Genomic DNA, 21,173 nt, shown 5'->3' on the forward strand with positions numbered 1-21,173 from the left:
CCCAGTGATGTCCATCGTATTAAATTCCCTGGTAGTCCCTGTGCTGTGTGCTTCCATACATTTTCATTCAACCTTCACAATGACCTTATGAGGCATGATTATTCTTACTTGGCTGATGAGGGCACTGAGGCACTGAGAGGGCTGGTCAATTGTCTAAGGCCAATGCAGCTGGACAGATGAGGACACGTTCTCTGCTCTTGAGGAGGTCAGAGCAGAGCAGGGGAGCCCGTGGTAGCTCCAGGGTTTTTCTTGATAACTTCCAGATATAGATTTGAGACCCCTCACAAGGAGCTGGAGAGAGAAGTCACCTACCTGTGGAGCTGGAGAAGTGGGCTGGCACCATCGAGGTCCCTGGGAAGTGCACAGGGGTCACAGGAGCTAAGGATGAATAGTCTGGAGTAAGAAGGGGACTCAGAGTAGGGCGTCTTTCCTGTCCAGCTAGAGCCACTGAATGTAGGAGGAACTGGGTAAGACTGTCAGGTCTCCTAGCCACTTCTCTTCCCCAGGCCCTGGGTCAGGGGATCAGTGGCTGTCCACCAGGGGTCCACAGCATGTAGTCATCAGGGCTGTGGGTACTCACCACTGGGTGTGGGGGCTGAGGTCCAGTGGGTGTAACCTGAAATGAGAAAAGGAGACAGAACTGGGATGCAAGCAGGAAAGGGAGGTCCATGATATAGCCCAAAGCCCACCAGTCCCTACCCCCAACTAAGACTTCAAGTCTATGCAGTTCAACAACTGTGATTCAGGGGTAACTTTACCTTGTTTCTAAAAGACTGAGAAATCAGAGACCCAGTCCCCTGTCTTCATGAGCTTGCAATTTATTTGGGAAGACAAATACACCAACATTTCTAGAAATGGGGTTGTCAACTGTGCTTTTCAGGCTCCAGAGGGGATTTTGAGATAGACATTGACAGGGACAGAGATGGCCAGATCTTTGAATAGCCATTGACTTCAGCCAGAGAGATATCCTCTTTTATCAGTCTGGATAAAGACTTTGTGGCCCAGACAAGTATATAAATCACAGCCCTGAAATGCAGGGCTGCAAAGAGAAAAAAAGGATTTGCAAACTGGAGGGCCTATGGGGGTCCTTGACTCATTAAGGGATATCACGCAGGTGGAGAATAACACATAGGGTGGGTTCTATGATGAACTGGAGAGTTCACATCCCTTGCGGGCGGGCGGTGGGGGGCAGATTCTTAGCTTTAACTTGTGGTTACAAAAAAGGTTGCTCACCATTGACATAGAGGCTGTTCTTGTCCAGGGTGAAGGAGCCCAGCTGGGTGACACCATGGGTCTGATGGCTCAGCTCCCAGTACAGCTTCTCTCTGTCTAGCTTAGGACCCATGGGGTCAGGATGGTGAGTACAGACAGCATCAACTCCAGTGGCTGTTCCCTTTTTCTCAGGCCTGGGCAGGGAAAGACACGGGAAAGGGGAGGTGGGGACTCCAGGTAGGAGCCCGGGAAAGCCCTACTGAAGGAGGGGACAGAGAAAGCAGAAGGGCTGGTGGACAACCTAGAACAGCCTTGGTGCTGGGAGAGGGTTGGAAATGATTAGGACAACCAAGGTCCTTGAGCACAGAGGATATGCAGCATCTCCAAATACTGATGCCTTGTGCTGAGCTTTAAAATGGAGCTAGAGTATATTATTCTAAGTGAAACAAGTCAGTCAGAGAAAAACAAATATCATATGATTTCACTCATATGTGGAAGTTAAGTAACAAAATAGATGAACATAGGGGAAAGAGAGCAAAAATAAGATAAAAACAGGGAGGGAGGCAAACCATAAGAGACTTTTTAAAAAATGTTTTTATTTATTTTTGAGACACAGAGAGAGCATGAGCAGGGGAGGGGCAGAGAGAGAGGGAGACACAGAATCTGAAGCAGACTCCAGGCTCTGAGCTGTCAGCACAGAGCCTCACATGGGGCTTGAACTCACGGACTATGAGATCACGACCTGAGCTGAAGTCAGTCGCTTAACCAACTGAGCCACCCAGGCACCTCCAGAGACTCTTAAATACAGAGAACAAACTGAGGGCTGCTGGAGGGAAGTGGGTGGGGGATAGGCTAAATGGGTGATGGGCATTAAGGAGGGCGCTTGTTGGGATGAGCACTGGGTGTTGTATGTAAGTGATGAATCACTGGGTTTTATTCTTGAAACAGATGCTAACAACAGATGCATGATGGAGAGGACTTAGACAAGGTAAGAAAAGGCAATGTCAAATTGCTTAAACCCCAGCTCTGCTGCTCAGTTGCTGGCTGACTCTGAGTAAGTCTCTCAACCTGTCTGTAGCTCATTGTTTTTTTCATCCATCAAATGAGGTAATAGGACAGACCCTAAAGCACTTAGCACTAGTAAATGCTCAGTAGAAGACAGCCATTTTTATTAGGCATTAATAGGGCCAAAGTTCTTGGTGTGAATGGACCTTGCAGTGAGAGAGACTGAGCCTTTTCAAAGAAACAGTGAGGTCAGCAGGCAGCCTTGGGTGGAGAGGGGCATGAGGCTGTGTGGTATCTGAGAGCCAGAGAAATCTTAAGGCCAGTGGAAAGGGGAAGACATAGCATTGTGGCTGGAGGACAGAGGTGTCTTTGGAGCTGAGGGCATTCCATCCTCAGACAAAAGGTCAGTGATTGGGAGATCTCACACAAAGAGTAAGGTGAGCCAAGTGCACATGTGGGGGCTCCCACATGCTAGAGTTATTCTCAGTACCTAGGTCTAGGCAAGGTCACGAATAATTTACTGTGTGTTCTTTATATGTTAGTTCCTTTGCTAACTAAGCACCTTTCATTTTAAACCTCACTATGCTCACACAAATGACCACAAATTCTTTCCTTCAGTCAGAAGTGGAGTCTGTTTCGGGGTGCCTGGGTGGCTCAGTCAGTTAAGTGTCTGACTTCAGCTCAGGTCATGATCTTGCAGTTTGATCTCATGGAGTTCAAGCCCCGCATTGGGCTCTGTGCTGACAGCTCAGACCCTGGAGCCTGCTGCTTCAGATTCTGTGTCTCCCTCTCTCTCTGCCCCTTCCCTGATCACACTCTATCTCTGTCTCTGTCAAAAATAAATAAACATTAAGAAAAAAAAAAGAAGCAAAGAGATTCCATCTCTTGAATCTGGGCTTGGCCATAGAACTGGAACTGGCCAATGCACGTTCACAAATGTGATACAAGCAATGGCTTGGAAGGCACGTGTGCAATAGGGCTTGCCATTTCTTGCTGCTCTTGGAACTCTGAGCGTGTGAATGAGCCCAAGCTAGCCTTCTGGAGGATGAGACAATGTGGAGGAGAACCAAGGTATCCCAGACAGCAGCTGACTGCAGACACAGGAATGAGCCTCATCTGACATCAGCTGAGCCAACCCAGGCAGAAGAATCTTCCAGCAGAATCATGGGCTAACTTTGTTGTACAAGAAAGCAAATTGAGATACTTCAGCTGACAGGTGAGAAGGTAGAGGCACAGAGATGTTAAGTAACTTGTTCAGGTCACACAGCCTTGAAGTAGGAGAGGTAGGCCTGTCAGACTCTAAATAAAACTGCATAGGGGCACCTGGGTGGCTAAGTTGGTTAAGCGTCCCGACTCTTGGTTTCAGCTCAGGTCATGATCTCATGGTTTCAGGAGTTTGAGCCTTGTGTTGAGCTCTGTGGTCATAGTGTGGAGCCCACTTGGGATTTCCTATCTCTCTCTCTCTGTCTCCCCCCACCCCACCTTTTCTTCTCATGCTGTCTCTGTCTCTGCCTCTCTCAAAATAAATAAATAAACTTAAAAAAAAAACCACTATATAACCACTGTACTTTACTACTCAGTGATCCCAAGTCCACCTCTGAGAGGTCAGAAAGCAGGATTTGGTCACTGCTGGCTAGGTGTTACAGGCAGGCCAATCATTATCAAAAATGTGACATAAGCAAGAGAGAGAATTATGCATCCCCTAGAGCAAGGTTTCTCAACCTTGGCACTGTGCACATTTCGAGTCAGATCGTTCGTGGCCCTGAGAGACCATCCTCTGCATTGTAGGATATTTAGCAGCATCCCTGGCCTCACTCACTAGATGTCAGTAGCAACTCCCACCCTTGAGTTTTGACAACAAAAAATGTCTCCAGACATTGCCAAATATCCCCTGGGAGGGAAATCATTCTTGGTTGAAAACTATGGCTCCATTGTGATAAAGCCAGCACGACTGACCAGTTGTTTTCTTGATGAGTTCCAGAAGAAAGATCTTTCGGAAAAGTTCAACCTTGTCACCTGGGAAGGGAAGTCCAAGAGGATTCTGCATTTTCTGGTTAGGAATGCAATGTGAGACAGACCGACAGTTGGTGGTCAGCTGTTCTGGGATGATGGTCCAGCTCGTGGTCCCTCTGCCCCCTGCACATGGCCTGCATGTGAACTCTGGAGTTCTCACCTGAGCAAGGTCAATCTGCAGCCATAATAGAGGGGCCCAATGCTGCTGTTCTGGAACAAGGGTTTGAGCTGGGGATGAAAGACATGGAAGTAAGAGGATGGCTGAGGGGCTGGGAAGGACAAAGTAGGCACTGGAGGGCACGCATTGGAGGGGCTCTCACCAGACGATTCAAGATCCTCTCCACAGAGTTGAATAGCTCAGATCCCGGGGGCCCCATGCCCTCTGTGTAGCGCAGGTTGGTGATGGTGAAGTTGAGGGTGAAGGGCACCAGAGACAGGCTCACACCTGCAGCCAGAAAGGGCGAGAGGGGCTCCATTATGATTCTCTGGTGGGGATGGCTGTAGGTGGCAGATACAAGGGTGGCCACTGTATCTGTGTCACCCTTGCATCCAGCCACACTTGGCCTCCAACCTGGACGGATTATTTTAGCTGGAAAAAGAACCTCAACTCTTCAGCCCAGTGTGTCTAAAGAAAAACAGTTGGTGGACAGTTGGGTAGGAGGAAAAGAAGCAAAATCACTCTGTTGCCCCCTGGGGTGGAGGTCTCCCATTGTCTTCTGACATCACCATGAGAGAACTTGCAACCGCTGAGTGGGCCTGTCTATTCCCCCTGAGAGTGACTCCTGTCTCAGTTTCACTAAACTGTCTTTGAAGAGTGGATTTTACATGGACTGACCACATCTCCTAGTTTTCCCTGAACAGTCATGTGGCTTGCATGTAAATATTAATTAGAACCCTCCCTCTCTTTGTCAAAAGTGTCCCATAAGACAAACACAAACGCAAACACAAAAACACTGTATGGTCATCCTGGGGTTAGGGTGTGAAGAATCGAATGCCAGAGGTCTGAACTGGGTGACAGTACCCTTTACAGATTTCATCTGAGGAGCACCAACTGGGGGCCAGCCTTTGTACTGGGCATTTCATTTCTGGCATCTCAGCTTACCGTAACCACAATCCTCAGAGTCAAGTATTACCAGTTCCATTTTACAGTCTGGGAAACTGAGGCTCAGAGAAAGTAAATTTTGCCCAAGTCCCACAAATGAACAGCACAGCTACAATACCTTTTTTTAATTAAAAAAATTTTTTTAATGTTTATTATTTTTTTATATATATATATGAAATTTATTGACAAATTGGTTTCCATACAACACCCAGTGCTCATCCCAAAAGGTGCCCTCCTCAATACCCATCACCCACCCTCCCAATGTTTATTATTTTTGAGAGAGACAGAGACAGAGAGCAAACAGGGAAGGGGCAGAGAGAAGGAGACACAATATCCGAAGCAGGCTCCAGGCTCTGAGCTGTCAGCACAGAGCCCGACGCGGGGCTCGAATTCACAGACTGCGAGATCATGACCTGAGCTGTAGTCGGCTGCCCAACCGACTGAGCCACCCAGGCGCCCCTACAATACCTTTTTAACTCAAAAGTAGATATCTTTCTGTTTGTACAGCCATGCTTATAGCAGCATTATTCACAATAGGTGAATATTATTCACAGAATATTAGAATTCTATGCTGACAGCTCAGAGCCTGCAGCCTGCTTCAGATTCTGTGTCTCCTTCTCTCTCTGCTCCTCCCCCACTCACGCTCTGTCTCTCTCTCTCAAAAATAAGTAAAAATGTTTAAAAAAATGAAAAAAAATGAAATCTTGCCATTTGCAACAACATGGATGGAGCTAGAGTATATCATGCTAAGCAAAATAAGTCAGAGAAAGACAAATACCATATGATTTCACTCATATGTACCATTTAAGAAACAACACAAATGAGCAAAAGGGAAAAAGAGAGAGAGAGAGAGAGAGAGAGAGAGAGAGAGAGAGAGAGACCAGGCAGGAACAGACTCTTAACTATAGAGAACAGACTGATGGCTGGCAGAGGGGAGGTGGGCGGGGAGATGGGTTAAATGGGTGATGGGGATTAGGGAGGGCACTTGCTGAGATGAGCTCCGGGTGTTGTACGAAGTGCCGAATCACTAAATTGTACACCTGAAAGTACTCCCACACTGTATGTTAACTGGAATCCAAATAAACAACAAAAAGAAAAGAAAACCTGCAGTAGACGAAGTTACAGTAATCAAGACAGTGAGGTACTGCATTAGGACGGACAGGTAGATCAATGGGATGTCATTGAAAGTCTAGAAGCAAAGCCTCACATTTATGGTGAATTGATTTTCAACCAGGGCGCCTGTATAATTTAATGGAGAAAGGAAATTTTTTAAATAAATGGTACTGGCATAACTGGGGAAAAAAAGCAATCGGAGCTAAAACTTGCCCCAATTTCTTGAAAACATACATTTTCAGATTCAGGATGCTTCAAAAATCCCCAATAGTAGAAACTCAAAGAAAAACCATGTTCCGATACATCATTATCAAACTTCTGAATACCAAAGATGAAGAAGAAATCTTGAATGCATCTACAGAAAAAATGACGTCATCAGTCATGGAATGACTTGGTCTGTAGCACATGCCAAGCTTGTAGGAGCTAAGCCTGTTACAGAAATGGTTGAGTTGATCAGGGTGAACAGTAGGGACTGGAGAATGCGCATTCTGTCTAAAGCTTGAGAAAAGTTTGCAGTGTCTTGACTCATAAAACCCAGAATTCCAGAAGGCAGAATTCAAATTATAGCTCACCGGCTTGTATCCCATAACTCTAGATGCACACGGCAGGATTAAAGGTCGGGGATGCCCTGTCTTTGTCATGAAATAAGTGTGAAAACTACCTTTAGACTCAAATTTTAAACTAAATCTTAAGGGTTGAGTAAGACAAGTTTCCCGACATAAATCAAGCCCTTGTTTCAGGTTCCTGGAGACTCAAGAGCCCTTAGACCCACATCTGGGTCAGATGAGGAGACAGAGCAAGAATCGAGTCCAGGACTAAGATCCTGAATGATTTTCTGGACGTTCAAATAAAATCCACAAATGTGGACATACGCAAGATTGCTACATTCATTCATCCAACCAGTCAATCAGTATAAAGTGAGTGCAGACTAGGTGCTCAGCTCCAAGGTGACAAATACATCAATACTGAATAAAGCAAATAGCAGTAAATTCCATCAGAAAATACTCATGGTTGTGGATAGTGAAAACCTGTGGTCCAGGTGTGTATTCAGATGTGCTACTTCCTATAAGAGGGTCTAGGAAGGTCTTTCAAAGAAGGTGAGATTGACCTGGGATCTGAAAAGCAATGAGGTGCCAGGTGTAGTGGATCTCCAGGAAGAGCTGATATAAAGTCCAGAGGTTAGGACACTAGAGAACAGACAGTGTCTGATGTGGCCAAAGTTTGGAGAGTGAGGGAGGGAGTGAGTAGGACATTCTGAGGGTGGGTGGTCTACAGGAACGAGACTGTGTGGAGTTGAAGTTTTATGGGTCCCAGAGAATAGGCTCCTACCTGTAGAGCTGAGGATGGGGGGCTGAGATGTGGACGATTCTGGAGAGAATGTAGAAGTCACTGGAGCTGAGAAAAAAAAGAACAGGGGAAAAATTATAAAGTCCCATCCTGAATGAATGGGGGACTAAAGCTATTCATTAGAATTTGGTCTTCTGTCTTGACTCAGAGCAAGACCCTGGGTGGGTTAGGGGCTCTTCTGAGTCTGTAGCTAGACACATAGGGAAGGAGAATTGGCAGCTTCTCTCCAGAAGAATGTGTTTTGGGGAATAAGGGTCCAGTGGGCATTGAAATTTCGGTCTTGAATACTTACTGCTGGTGGTAGGGTTCCAGTACCGGTGGTTATAACCTGCAGAAAGGAGTAAAGGACTGTTATAATGGGTAAGAGCTAAGGAAGGGGTAGACAGTAGACCCAGAGATGAAATTCATTAGCAAACTTGCTGTGATTTACAAATGAACAATAATGGCTCCTACATTTCATTCAGTGCCCTCATGTGGCTTATCCCTTGAAAATAGTGATGAACATCGTTCCCATTATTATTGCCAAAATAAAAATACAATAATAATAACTGCCCCTGTTTATTGGGAATATACTATGCACCAGAAATAATACTAAACAGTACATTACAAGGTAATGTAATTACAAACAAGAGTGTTCCAAGGTTTATCCACAACTTTATCCTTGCTCTCTCAGCTTCTCTCCCTTCACAAAATTTTATGATAGTACGACTTTATCTTTCTAGCTTAGTTTCTGAGGGGGGGGTGGTGTTTAAGTGACAAAATTGTGGCCGTTAGAGAGAGCGGTCTGTGGAAGCAAGCAAGATGGAGGAGAGGGAATGTACATGTGGTTTGGAATATTAGAGAAACTTTGGGAATGGGCTAGGATAATGAACGTGAGAAGAGACTTGGAGGTCAGATGGATGGCATAAAAATTGGAGTCTGAAAGGAATTGGGGAGAAGAGAATTTTTCATCAGTGTTTCTCTGGGTCATGATCATCTCCTTGGATGTTCTGTGAGGGGTGGGAGTCATTTTGGACCCAGAGGAGCCCCATGATTTACTTGGGTTATTCCTGTGAACTATCTCATTTGACCATCAGGAAAATCCTGCGTGGTATATATGTTTATTCCATTCTGTAAATGGGACATTAAAGCCCAGACGGGTTGCATGGCTTGCCCAGCATCACATAAAACAGAGATCTGTCCCTTGCCAATCACTGTCAACCACTGTTTTAAGGAAATATCCAAGTTGATATAGAGGGGACATAACTAACCAAGCATTAGGTTAGATTGTTAGGCTAGAGATCAGTTATGCCCCTTCCTATCCTGAGATTTGAGGCTTTCTCTATCTGGATGGTCTGTGGTGTTGTCTTGTAGTTAGGAACTTGGAGTTTAGATTCAATCTCCAGTTTGTTTTGAGTCTTGACCCTGTCAGGCATGATGGCTGGATTATCTTGGGGAAATGACTTCCTGTCTGAAAGCATGATGGCTGTCTCCATAAAAATGACTGTAACAACTCACAGGGTTTTGAGTAAGATCAATGTGAGATAAGACCTATAAAAGACTTTATCACAATTCCTGGCACATAAGAACCTTTTGATAAGAGTTAGCCGCAATGGTACTTATTTTCTCAGCATTAGCATTGCTGTTAGGGGCATTGTTGCTAATGGTGTGTGTCAGTAGATATTATTCATGGACTATTTGCTAACTGTGATGTTATCTCATGAAGACTGTGTCATACTGACTGGTCTGTGGGCACTTAGTAAATTGGTCATCATTGTGAGAGAATGAAATGGGGTGAAGGCTGAAATGGTCACCTGCTGCCCATTTGGAAAATTTAACCACAGAGTTCTTTATCACCCACTTCTTTTCCTAGAGTCTGCATGTTGGTCTCTTATGGGAAGCAGTGAAAATGAGGAAGAAAAATGTTATTCCAGGAGGTGAAAAGGGAAAGGAAATCAGCTTCCCATGATGCGTTAGGCATTCAAAAATGAGTCTCCAAGGAAATGCTAGGTTTGCATTGGAACGATCAATTTGTATACAGCAATTTCTCAAACTCATCATTATTGACATTTTGGTCTAGATAATTCTTCATGGTGGAGGGCTGCTCTGTGCACTGTAGGATGTTTAGCAGCATCCTGGCCTCTACCTACTAGATGTCATTAGTACCGCTCCAGGTATGATGTGAAATATCTCCAGACATGCCAAATGTCCCATGGAGAGCAGAATCGCCCCAGTTGAGGAGCACGGGTAGAGAGAAACATGGGGCTGGGAGATCCCAACTACAGCACAGACACTCACCATTGACATAGAGACTGTCTCTGTCCAGGGTGTAGGTGCCCAGCCAGGTGACACCGCGGGTCAGCTGACTCAGCTCCTGGTACAATTCTTCTCTGTTCAGCCCAGGGCCCATGGGGTCAGGATGATAAGTGCAGATCACGTCCACTCCTGTTGCTCTTCCACCCTTCTCAGTCCTAGGGCGGTAGGGACGTAGGAATAGGGACATCCTGAGATGTGGGAGAGTTACATACTTTGTTCACCTCTTGCCTTCAGCCTGCCCCACCCCCAGCCTTGGCCTTATGACATTTCTCTTACTGGGTCTTGTCTGGTTTCTCACGCACATTCTTTTCTGGGACCTTCTCATCCAGGTATCTTCCTACTCCTTAAAGTGGTTAATGTCCAAGGCTTCATCCTCAGCCAACTTCTATTCTTTTGGCCTCATTCTTCTTGAGCCATATGGTTCATACTCATTGGTTCAGCTATCAGCTTTATTCTCATGAGATCCAATCTTACTCTCTGGCCAAGACCCCTCTCCTGAGCTCTGTGCCATGTCACCAACAGCCCCAAGGATGTCCTTCAGACTTATTATATTCCATTTGTCCCAGATTAAGTTTATTAATTCCCCCTAAAAACACAGAGTCTCCTCCTTCTGCCATGTTCCCATATTGGGGCCAGAACCAAACATGTGGGAGGCATCCTGGACCTCCCCTGTCCTTGGCCCCCCCCATCCAAGCAACATCTAGGTGAGCCCAACATCTCACTGATTTCCCCACCTCCTGTCCCATTATCACATCAAATTTTCCCATACCCATATCTACCTGTGTACTACTTAAAATAAATGACATTACATCAAGGTTCTGCTTAAAACCCCATGAATCCCCGCCTGATCTGAGATATGCCAACCCTTGAAATACTTCTGCCAAAATGTCTTCTGGCAATTCTTTTGGCTAATGCTCATTCAGCTCAGGCATCACCTTCTCCAGACTGCTTCCACTCAACTCCCCCACATTCAGCTAAAAGTCCATCCTCCAGGCTCCTATGTAGTGCTTTATCATTGTACTAATCCTGTTACTATTATGTTTAAGTTCATATGGCTGCCCTCCTCTCCATACTGTGGGTACCTTGAGGGAAGAGTCCATGACTCAATCTCTAGGTGCCCTTAGCACCTGTCACAGGGCATGGCCTGAGGTACCTCATTTCATTTCTGACCAGTCAGTGTGAATGCTCCATGGCTCTTCTTATCCAAGTAACTTAAGACCTTTATTGGACAGCCACCTCTTTCAGGAAGCCCTCTCCGATACACTCAGCCAGAGGGGATGCCTTCCATCTGAATTCTTGGAGTTCCATTCGAAGCCATTTATGTATCTTCTAGTTGCCATGTTTAGGTCCTCACCGCCAGGTGAACTTGCCTGTAACCGTTGTGAGGGAGGGGAGTCTCACCTGAGCAAGGTCAGTCTGCAGCCAGAGTACCGTGGGCCAATACTGGTGTTCTTGAACAAGGGACCAAGCTGGGGAGGAAGGAGAGAGAGGTGAGCATGAGGGGCTGAGGTCACTGGGTGGGGTAAGGACAAGGCAGGCCAGGGGAGCCATTGTGGGGCTCTTACCAGGCGATTCAGGGCCCTCTCAGTGGAGTTGAACTTCATGGAGCCTGGGTGCCTCATGTCTGGGGTGCAGAGCAGGTTGGTGATGGTGAAGTTGAGGGTGAATGGCACCAGGGCTGGGCCCACAACTGCAGCCGGAGGGAAGGAGAGAGAGGAGACCCATCACAGTTATAGGCCTGAGCTATACATTAGGGGGAAGGGACTAGAGCCATCTCTGTCCATAGTATCCCGTAGGTGAGGCCTGAGATATCCCATCTGGGATACCTCCCTCCTCGGCCAGCCAAGGGAGGACTTCCATGTTAGATGTGTCCTGTCAGCTCAAAAGGAAACCTCAATCTTCTCATCCCAGAGTGTCCCCAAAGGCTGACCTGTCACGGACATTTTGGTGGCAAGAGGAGGCACCAAGACCTTTTGTGCTCAGATCATGGGCCACAAATTTCTTGAGAAGTCAAGAAAGCCAAACGGTAGTAATTTCCATGAAGGAAACGATCATAGAGATAGAGATTAGATCCCACCTGTGTGTGGGATAGGGGGACATGATGCTACTTTATAGGAGGAAGTCCGAGCAAAAGCCAGCTGAGCTGAATCTGGAGGACAACGGGAAATCAGGAACAGAGCTGAGTTCCCATTACATAAGAGCAAAGGCGCTGAGGATGGGAGGATGTTCGGTCCCTGAAACAGAAACAAGGCTGGTATGGCCAGAGATGGGGGAGCACAGGAGACAGGCTGGAGGTCAGCCAGAATGGGAGTTGAAGTTTCATGGGACTCAGAGATCAGACTCCTACCTGGAGAGCTGGGGGTGGGGGGCAGAGATATCGACGGTCCTGGAGAAAATGTGGAGGTCACCAGAGCTGAAAGAAAACACAACATCAACATAAATCATGAAGCAGTAAGAGGACAGGGCTGTTGATGGGAACTTGTGTCTCTAATTGGTGGTCTGGAGCTGCTCTGGGGCTGAGAATCTGGGAGTGGGATACGTGGGTACTCTCCCTTGGGAATGGGTGCAGGGAAGAAGTGTCCCAGGGACGCAGGGACATCTGGGCCCTTGTGACTTACTGCTGGTGGTGGGGGTCCAGTACTGATGGTTATAACCTGCAGAGAGAGCCAGAGAGGAAGAGGAAGTCAATGGGAGGAGGTGGAGAAAAGGGTGAGGGGTAGGACTTGAAACATGGACACAGACCCTTCTCCAGTGCTTTCTCTGAGACTCATCAAAGATAATGATGGCTGCTCTTTATGAGTTAACTGCCTGGTACTCCAATGCTCAGGACTGTTTCATCCTCTGTATCATTAACCACAAAGACCACAATAATCAAAATACCCCCCCACCTTGTTGGGGGTTCATGAGGTGCCGGAAGCAACAGCAACCTCATCAGATGAGTCATAGGAACAACAGCTTTATGTGTTTCCAGCCTTATGTGTGTTTTCTCCACCAATTAAATATAACTTTGTCCTTGATCTCTGAGTTTTTCCTACTTCTCCGGTTTTCAGAAACAGCTTGATTTTTGACACAGTTCCTGGATTTCTGTAATGTTGAATGAGGGAGAGAGTGAGATAGACAGACAGACTGGGGAGTCAACCAGAAAGCATCAAGTTGGAGAATAAGAGGGAGTGGGGAAAAGAGGGTTTGAATAAGTATGGTTCTGGGTCATAGAGTGGATCCTCTCTGAGGCTTGGTAAGCAATGCAAGTAAAACTTAGACTTATTTTATATCTGATGGTCTGACTAGGTTTCTTGAAATGAAACTCTTCTCTGAGACTGGACCCAGTAGAGGGAGCCCTGTGCTTTACTTACATTACTCAGGTTTTATCCCAGTTGACCTTTACAATAAGCTTAGGTGAGGGTTTTAAAAATTCCATGCTAAAAACAGACACTTCAGGGCCATAGGGGGAGCAAAAAAACAGGACCAGCACTTAAAGAAAGACCTGTAAATCACCCAAACCCACACTGTCAACTACAGCTTTAAGTAACTCTCAAAGACTATTGAAATACAATACAGATTTTAATCCAGATAGAAAGAAAATGTCAAAGGCAATCCACAGGGGACATGATTGAGCTTTAGTTTAAATTGTTGTGTTAGAGGCTCCTTGATATGCCTTCCCATCCTGAGATTTGAGGCTTGTTCTAGCTGGGTTAGTCTGCAGTGTAGCCTTGTAGTTGGGGTCCCTTCTGGGGGCCTTAGAGCCAATTTAGGGTTTGCATCATGATGTTACCATTTATATAAGGTTTCTGATCTTGGGATAAATAGATGTCCTTTCTTGATCCTTGTTTGCTCCTCTGTAAAATGTACATAATGCCTCACAGAGTGCTGGACAGGATTAGTAACACACAATATACACAATGTTCCAGATCACAGGCATCCCTCAATAAATATTAGCCTTTAGTGCAGGCAGTACTGTGGGTTTTGTTGCTAAGAACGTTGATGCAGAGGGATTTATTGCTAAAAACATTGCTAACAGCTTTATTGTTTGCTTCTCAGGTGGGTCGTAGTTCTGCCTGGCCCCTGGAGGATGAGTAAAGGGCCACAAGCTGTTATAACAAAGAGAAAAAAGTGGATCAGTCCCCACTTTGGGAACTCGTTGCCTGTTGGGGAGGAGTTAACGTCAACAGCCACTGCGGGCTTGCTTTGTCCTCTTCCTTCTCTGACGTTGGGTTTCTGTGAAAGGTCACTGCAATGAGAGACTATGGAGAGAGGCTTTATTTCCAGACCTTGGAAGTTGTTCTGTGAGCATAAGGTGTTGTAAGTTTGAATCACTATACTGTACATCTGAAATGAATGTAACACTGTAATGTTAACTAACTAGAATTAAAATAAAAACTTAAATTAGGAGCACCTGGCTGGCTCAGTTGGCTAAGCGTCCGACTTTGGCTCAGGTCATGATCTCGTGGTTCCTGGGTTCGAGCCCCGCATCAGGCTCTGTGCTGACAGCTCAGAGCCTGGAGCCGGCTTCGGATTCTGTGTCTCCCTCTCTCTCCATCCCTCCCCTGATCATACTCGGTCTCTCCCTCTCAAAAATAAATAAACTTAAAAAAATTTTTTTAATAAAAACTTAAATTAAAAACATAAAAACAAATAATAGTAGGACTTAGAGAAGAATTAAACGAACATGGATGTTCACGCTGCTGATATTGGAGAGGCTCCGTTTATGCAACCAGAAGACTGTAGTGGTGACAGATTTATCAGCATTCACAAGAAAAGCTGTGACAGAAAAGGTGAGAATATCTAAAGGAGGTAGCATCCACAGACAAAAGTTCACATTAATGAAATTTTCAGAGATAAATTACCACACTGAAAGCACACAGGGCAAAATGCTGGAATCTGATGGAAACTTAGAAAGCGATATGACAGTTCACCCTGGTACAGAAAAAGATGCGCTCTGTATTATAAATAATGTGATGAGAAAAAGGCAAGTGCGGGTCCTAAGAATTTTCCAAAAGAAAAAAAAAAACGTTTTGTTCTCAAAGTTTCTCATGTTAAAAAAATTTTTTAATGTTTATTTGCTTTTGAGAGAGAGGGGGGCGGGAGGGGCAGAGAGAGAGGGAGACACAGATCCAAAGGAGGCTCCAGGCTCTGACCTGTCAGCACAAAGCCTGACACGGGGCTCAAACTCATGAACCGTGAAATCATGACCTGAGCCGAAGTCAGATGCCCAACCGACTGAGCCACCCTGGCGCCCCAAAGTTTCTAATATTTAAAATGACAGGTTATTAAATATTAGTTTTACAAAAAAAAAAAAAGAAGAAGAAGAAAGGAGGAAAGGAAAGAAGGAAATAAGGAAGGGAGGGAGGGAGGGAAGAAAGCTCTGTAGGTGTTCTGAGGAAAGAGAATTCCCCCATGGAAATTCTAGGTTGGCCCAGAACTATGAACCTGGGTACTGAGAAATTGCACTGCAAGGAGAACCCATCTGGGACTCGGGAGGAGACCCCAACAGCAGTAGAGGTTCTCACCGTTGACACAGAGACTGTTCCTGTCCAGGGTGTAGGGGCCCAGCTGAGTGATGCCATGGGTCTGCTGGCTTAGCTCCTGGTAGAGCCGCTCTCTGTCCAGCCTGAAGCCGGTGGGATCTGGGCGGTAGGTACAGACTGCATCTATCCTGGTGCTTGTCCCATCCTTCTCAGCCCTGTGGAAGGAAGGGCACAGGAATAGGGACATGCAAAGACACTTGAGAGTTGGCTACTCTTGACAGCTCCTTCCTTCAATTGTACCCCTTGATGTTTATGTTAGCACTCTTCTCTGGGTTTCATCTACTTTCTCAAACACATCTTTTTCTGTCTCATATGGGGACCACCTCACCTTCTGAAATGTACTGTTCTCCAGGGCCGCTCCATACCTAGTCTTCTGCTTTTGCTCCCCAATCTTTTCTTTACTGGTTCATGCTCATTGTTTCAACTACCAGCAGCCAGTACAGTCCCTGTCCACTCAAGAAGGTAAGTACAGGTGACATCCCCTCCAGTAAGAGCTGAGTCCTGCTTGGGCCATGGGATTGGGGGTGTGGAGCTCCCAGGGAGGAAATGAGAATCCTGAACCCAGGCAGCATGACTGAAGACCTTGGAGGAGGTGAGTGAGTCACCTCTGTGTCTGGCTGTGACTCTGTCTTAACAGCCATCATGGAGCCTGAAGGGAAGACTTTGTTTCAAGTTGGTGAACCCCAAGGCTGAGGCCAACCCCTTGGGAACACCTTTGGAGCAGACAACCAAATTTTGAGGAAAACAAAAACAGAGAAAATGACATAAGAGGTAATAAGGGGCAATGTGGTTCAAAAATACTTTTGTCCTGAATTTAAGCTGAATCTATAGTGATTCATCTAGACTGGGGGCTTTACAAGAAGAGAGATCCCCTCTCTTCCTTGTCTGGGAGTTCTCGCTATTGCCCACGCTAGTCAAAGCATTCCCATTTGATGCTCATTTAGGGTAGGACAGTGGTTCTCAAAGTGTGGCTCAGGGACTCCTGGGCTTCCCAAACTCTTACAGGGAGCCCACCAAGTAAAAATATTTTCGTATTCATACCAAGACGTTATTTTCACTTTTATTCTCTTAGGAGTACACAGTGAAATTTTTTTCCCAGAGGCTATGAGATGAAATATCGTAAAAGATTAAATGCAGAAGCAGAGGAGGGCCTGGCTGGCTTTGTCAGAAGAGTATATGAGTCTTGATCTCGGGGTCATGGATTCAAGCCCTGTGTTGGGTGTACCAATTACTAAAATAAATAAATAAACTTTAAAAAATGCAGAAGCAGACAGCCTACTGTCTTTTACTAAAACAAGCATCAAAAATATCTACAAAAATGTAAACAATGGTCCTCTCCTTGTTATGCTTTTTTGGGGGGCAAGGGGAGAGGGGAAACATGGCTATTATTCATAAAAATAATGTTATTTGTGTTAACACATAATAGGTTTGTTATTTTAAATAAATGAATGTATTAATATAGTGTTTGTCTTAATTTTGGATCCAGTAAATACGGGCAGATACAACCCCCAAGCCCAAAGGCTCTTTGGAGTTCTGAGTACTTTTAAGGATGTAGGTTGTTGAGCCCAATGACCTTGAACACTGCTGTATCGTGGTTAAAGGGAGGGACTCAAGACCTGGAACCTCTGGGTTCAAATCCTGGCTCCTCTCAAGTACTTGACTACTCTGAGCCTCAGTGTTCTCTTCTGCAACGTGGGATAATAATCGTGTTGTAAAGATGAGATGAGGGGCGCCTGGGTGGCGCAGTCGGTTAAGCGTCCGACTTCAGCCAGGTCACGATCTCGCGGTCCCTGAGTTCGAGCCCCGCGTCGGGCTCTGGGCTGATGGCTCAGAGCCTGGAGCCTGTTTCCGATTCTGTGTCTCCCTCTCTCTCTGCCCCTCCCCCGTTCATGCTCTGTCTCGCTCTGTCCCAAAAATAAAAAAAAAAAAAAAAAACGTTGAAAGATGAGATGAACGAAAACATGTACCTCACGTAGATTCTCGGTGGCATGTTGTATGGGCAATATCATCTTCTTGATGCCCCCATCTCATGGGGAGATGGGGGCAGGTGTGGTGGGTGGAGCTCATTTAGGATGGCTTTAGTCTATAACACTTGGTTGTAGGAGCACAGAGAGGTTATGCAACTTGCCCAAGGTCACACAGTTAACAAGTGAGAGATCAAGGTTCAAACCTAGAAACTTTGGATTCACTATGATATACTGTCTCTTGGCAAAGGCCCAAGGCTGTGGTTGACTGAGACATGAAGGACCAAGAAGGGAGAGAATCGGGGTATCTGTAGGTGCTTTGGAAGAAGACTCACCTGAACAAGGTCAGCCTGCAGCCATCATAGAGGGAACCAATACTGCTGTTTTCGAACAGAGTCCTGAGCTGGGAACAAATGAGAGAGTGATGAGCTGGAGCGGCCAAGATGGCAGGGTGTGGAGGGCTTGGGATGAGATGAGCATTGGTGAGGGGCTCTCACCAGGTGCTGCAGGTGTCTCTCAGTGGCATTGAATATCTCAGAGCCCGAGTTCCCCATGTCCTCGGTGTAGTGCAGGCTGGTGATGGTGAAGTTGACAGTAAAAGGCATCAAGAAAGGGGCTGCAGCTGTGGTGGTGGAGAGAGTAAAATGAGGTCAGTCCCGAGTCAGGCCTGGGCTGGGGGTGGGAGGTGAGGCTCTGAGGACACACTTTAACTCCAGCACCTAGCCGGGGCTTGGCCTAAGCTGTCCTTTTTGAGAACACATCATGTCACCATTTAAGACCCTCCCACATTGGGTGACCAACCATCCCAGTTTTTCCAGGACCATCTGGGTTGCTGGGATGCTGACTTCCAGCTGGAAAAGTGATATAGACTTGGGAAAACCAAGCTGGTCACCCTCCTTCCACTTCCCCTTGGCTCTTACCGTTTCAGCATGCAATAGCACCTGTATCTCTTTGTTGCAGGGGAATGAACAGGCCCCAGGGAGCATCCTGCTAGCAATGATTGATGGGGGTTGGCAGATACATATCCCAGCTCCCTAACCCGCTCCCCAGAGAGGAGGACTCCAAAGTTCACATTCTATGCATTCTCCTGGGGTTCCCCTCCAGCCTCCAGACCTGATAAATTTCTACCATTCGAGGCAGCTGGTGTGTGATACCTCACTGCTATTGCTCTAAGGAACTAGCACACCACACGACTATACTCCAAAGAACTGGAAACGGACTCAAACAGATCTGTGCATACCCACGTGCATAGTTGCACTATCCACGGTAGCCAAAAGGTAGAAACAGCATGAGTGTCCATCAATACACGAATGGACAGATAAAATGTCATCCATCCATAAACAGGAATGAGGTTCTGATGCACACTGCAACATGGATGAACCATGAAGACACTGTGCTCAGTGAAATAAGTCAGACACAAAAAATCAAATACACTGTGTGATTCCACATACATGAGATATCTAAAGTAGGCTAATTCAAGAAGACAGAAGTGGATTAGAGTTACCAGAGGCTGAAGGGAGTGGGGAAAGAAAGCTAATGCTAATGGGGACACAGATCCCATTGGGAGTGATTAAAGGTTTTGGAAAAAGGACAATATTCATATAATACTGCGAATGAAATTAATGCCACTGAATTACGCATCTAAAATGGTTAAAATAGCCAATTCTATATTATATACACATTTTTACCACCGTAAAAAAAAAAGTCATTCTTACTTGTTTCTGAAGTCACACTCAGAGAGGTCAAGGTGGACATCCCAGGTGAGGTCTCAGGGACAAAGGGACTTGCCACAGATGTATTGAAGGTGGCTGCGGTCTCCGCCATGATGGGGCCTGAGCCTGTGGCAGCTAAATTAGTGGTCTCAGGAGTGGTGGTTTTCAGGATAGCAGTTGGACTCAATCCGTCTCTGTGACTGGTTTTAGGTGGTGTTGGGGTCTCTGATGCTATCAAGGTCACAGTGTCCTCTGTCACACTCTTGGACAATTCCAGGAGTTCAACTGAGGTCACAGGTGGTGAGGGTTCTGTGCTCCAGGAAGTTAAGGTATGAGACTCACCAGTGGTTTCAGGGGTACTGACAGGCCCAAGAACACCAGCAGTCAAAGTTGGGCCACCTGTGCTGGCCTCTGATGCAGGGCTGGTGGCCAATAAGCCTGTGGTCTTCAATAACACAGGGGAAAGAGTTGACGTTGAAATAGTTGTGATGTCTGTGCCAAGATGGGTGGAGAGTGAGGCTGTTTCTACAGGAACACCAGGTGAGACTGTTGGACCCAGATCAACTCTGCTGGTCTCCGTCATGGATGTGGTGAAGGATGTTGTCTCTGGTAGACCGAGGGAAACAGTCCGAACTGGAGGAGCTGTACTCATCTCCAGCTCAGGTTGGACGGAGAGTGAGGCTATGGTCTCTGGTAAATGAGGAAAAGCAGTTGAACCAGGAAAATGTGTACTTGTCTTTGCACTGGGGTGGGTGACCAATAAGTCTGTGGTTGCTGGTTCACCAGGAGAAAGAGTCAGACTTGGAATAGTCATATTGGCATCTGTCTCAGAAGTAGGAACGTGAGAGGTCACCATATCTGGTGCACCAAGGGAGACAGTTGGAGTTGGAACCACTGAACTGGTTTCTTCCCCACGGCTGGTGGCTATTGACTGTGTGGTGTCTGGTTCACCTTTGGAAAAAACTGTAGTTGCTTTGGGGACAGTTGGGCTAGTTTCTTCAGAATGAGTGACTGATGAGACTGTTGTATTTGTCTCCTTAGGAGAAATAGTCAGAGTTGGAACAGCTGAACTGGTTTCTGTCCCAGAATGGGTGACCCACGAGGCTGTCATCTCTGCCTTTTGTGGGGAATCGGTCAGAGTTGTAAACATTGTACTGGCTTCCACCCCAGAACTGGTGACCAGTGAGGTCACCAGCTCTGGCACAGTAGAGGAGACAGGTGGAGCTGGAATGGCTGAGCTGGTCTGGATTTCAGAATAAATGATTGTTGAGGCTGTGGTCCCTGGCTCATCAGGAGAAAGATTCAGAGTGGGAATGACTGTACTGGCATCTTTCTCAGAACTAGTGACCTGTGAGGTCACCATATCTGGTACACCAGGGGGGACAGTTGGAGTTGGAACAGCCGAACTGGCTTCTGCCCCATGGCTGGTGGCCATTGTGTATGTGGTATACAATTCACTATGGGAAACACTGGGAGTTGTCCTGGAAACTGTTGGGCTGGTCTCTGCAGGATGGGTGACCAATGAGACTACTGTATCTGGCTCCCCAGGGGAAGCAGGCAGAGTTGGAACAGCTGAACTGAACTCTGTCTCAGAATGGGTGACCCATGAGCCTGTGGTCTCCATTTGACCTGGAGAAAGAGTCAGAGTTGTAAAAGTTGTACTTGTCTCTGGCCCAGAACTTGTGGCCAGTGAGATTTCTACCTCTGGTACACCAGGGGAGATGGTCAGAGTTGGAATGGCTGAACTTGTCTGTGCCCCAGAACTGGTAGCTATTGAATGTATGGTATCTGATTCACTGTAAGAAAAATTGGGTGTTGCCTTGGGAATAGTTGAGCTGGTCTCTGCAGGATGGGTGACCAATGAGACTGCTGTATCTGGCTCCTC

At 46.4% G+C, this 21,173-nt stretch overlaps 1 protein-coding gene across 1 annotated transcript in view; it reads right to left on the reverse strand.

Moving 5' to 3' along the window:
- Nucleotides 1-21,173, reverse strand: part of LOC124522842 (mucin-16-like) — a 100,665-nt gene that overhangs the window by 41,867 nt on the left and 37,625 nt on the right. The window contains 15 exon segments of the mRNA XM_047094497.1: nucleotides 313-393; nucleotides 581-616; nucleotides 1,234-1,406; nucleotides 4,391-4,458; nucleotides 4,551-4,675; nucleotides 8,085-8,120; nucleotides 10,070-10,242; nucleotides 11,489-11,556; nucleotides 11,653-11,777; nucleotides 12,165-12,236; nucleotides 12,706-12,741; nucleotides 15,595-15,767; nucleotides 17,912-17,979; nucleotides 18,074-18,213; nucleotides 19,292-21,167. Coding sequence (XP_046950453.1) covers nucleotides 313-393; nucleotides 581-616; nucleotides 1,234-1,406; nucleotides 4,391-4,458; nucleotides 4,551-4,675; nucleotides 8,085-8,120; nucleotides 10,070-10,242; nucleotides 11,489-11,556; nucleotides 11,653-11,777; nucleotides 12,165-12,236; nucleotides 12,706-12,741; nucleotides 15,595-15,767; nucleotides 17,912-17,979; nucleotides 18,074-18,213; nucleotides 19,292-21,167 — 3,250 coding nt within the window.

Source organism: Lynx rufus, unplaced genomic scaffold (genome assembly GCF_022079265.1).
Source record: "Lynx rufus isolate CCGP_SWC_20201006 ecotype Redwood Valley unplaced genomic scaffold, mLynRuf1.p SCAF_4, whole genome shotgun sequence".
NCBI lineage: Eukaryota > Metazoa > Chordata > Mammalia > Carnivora > Felidae > Lynx > Lynx rufus.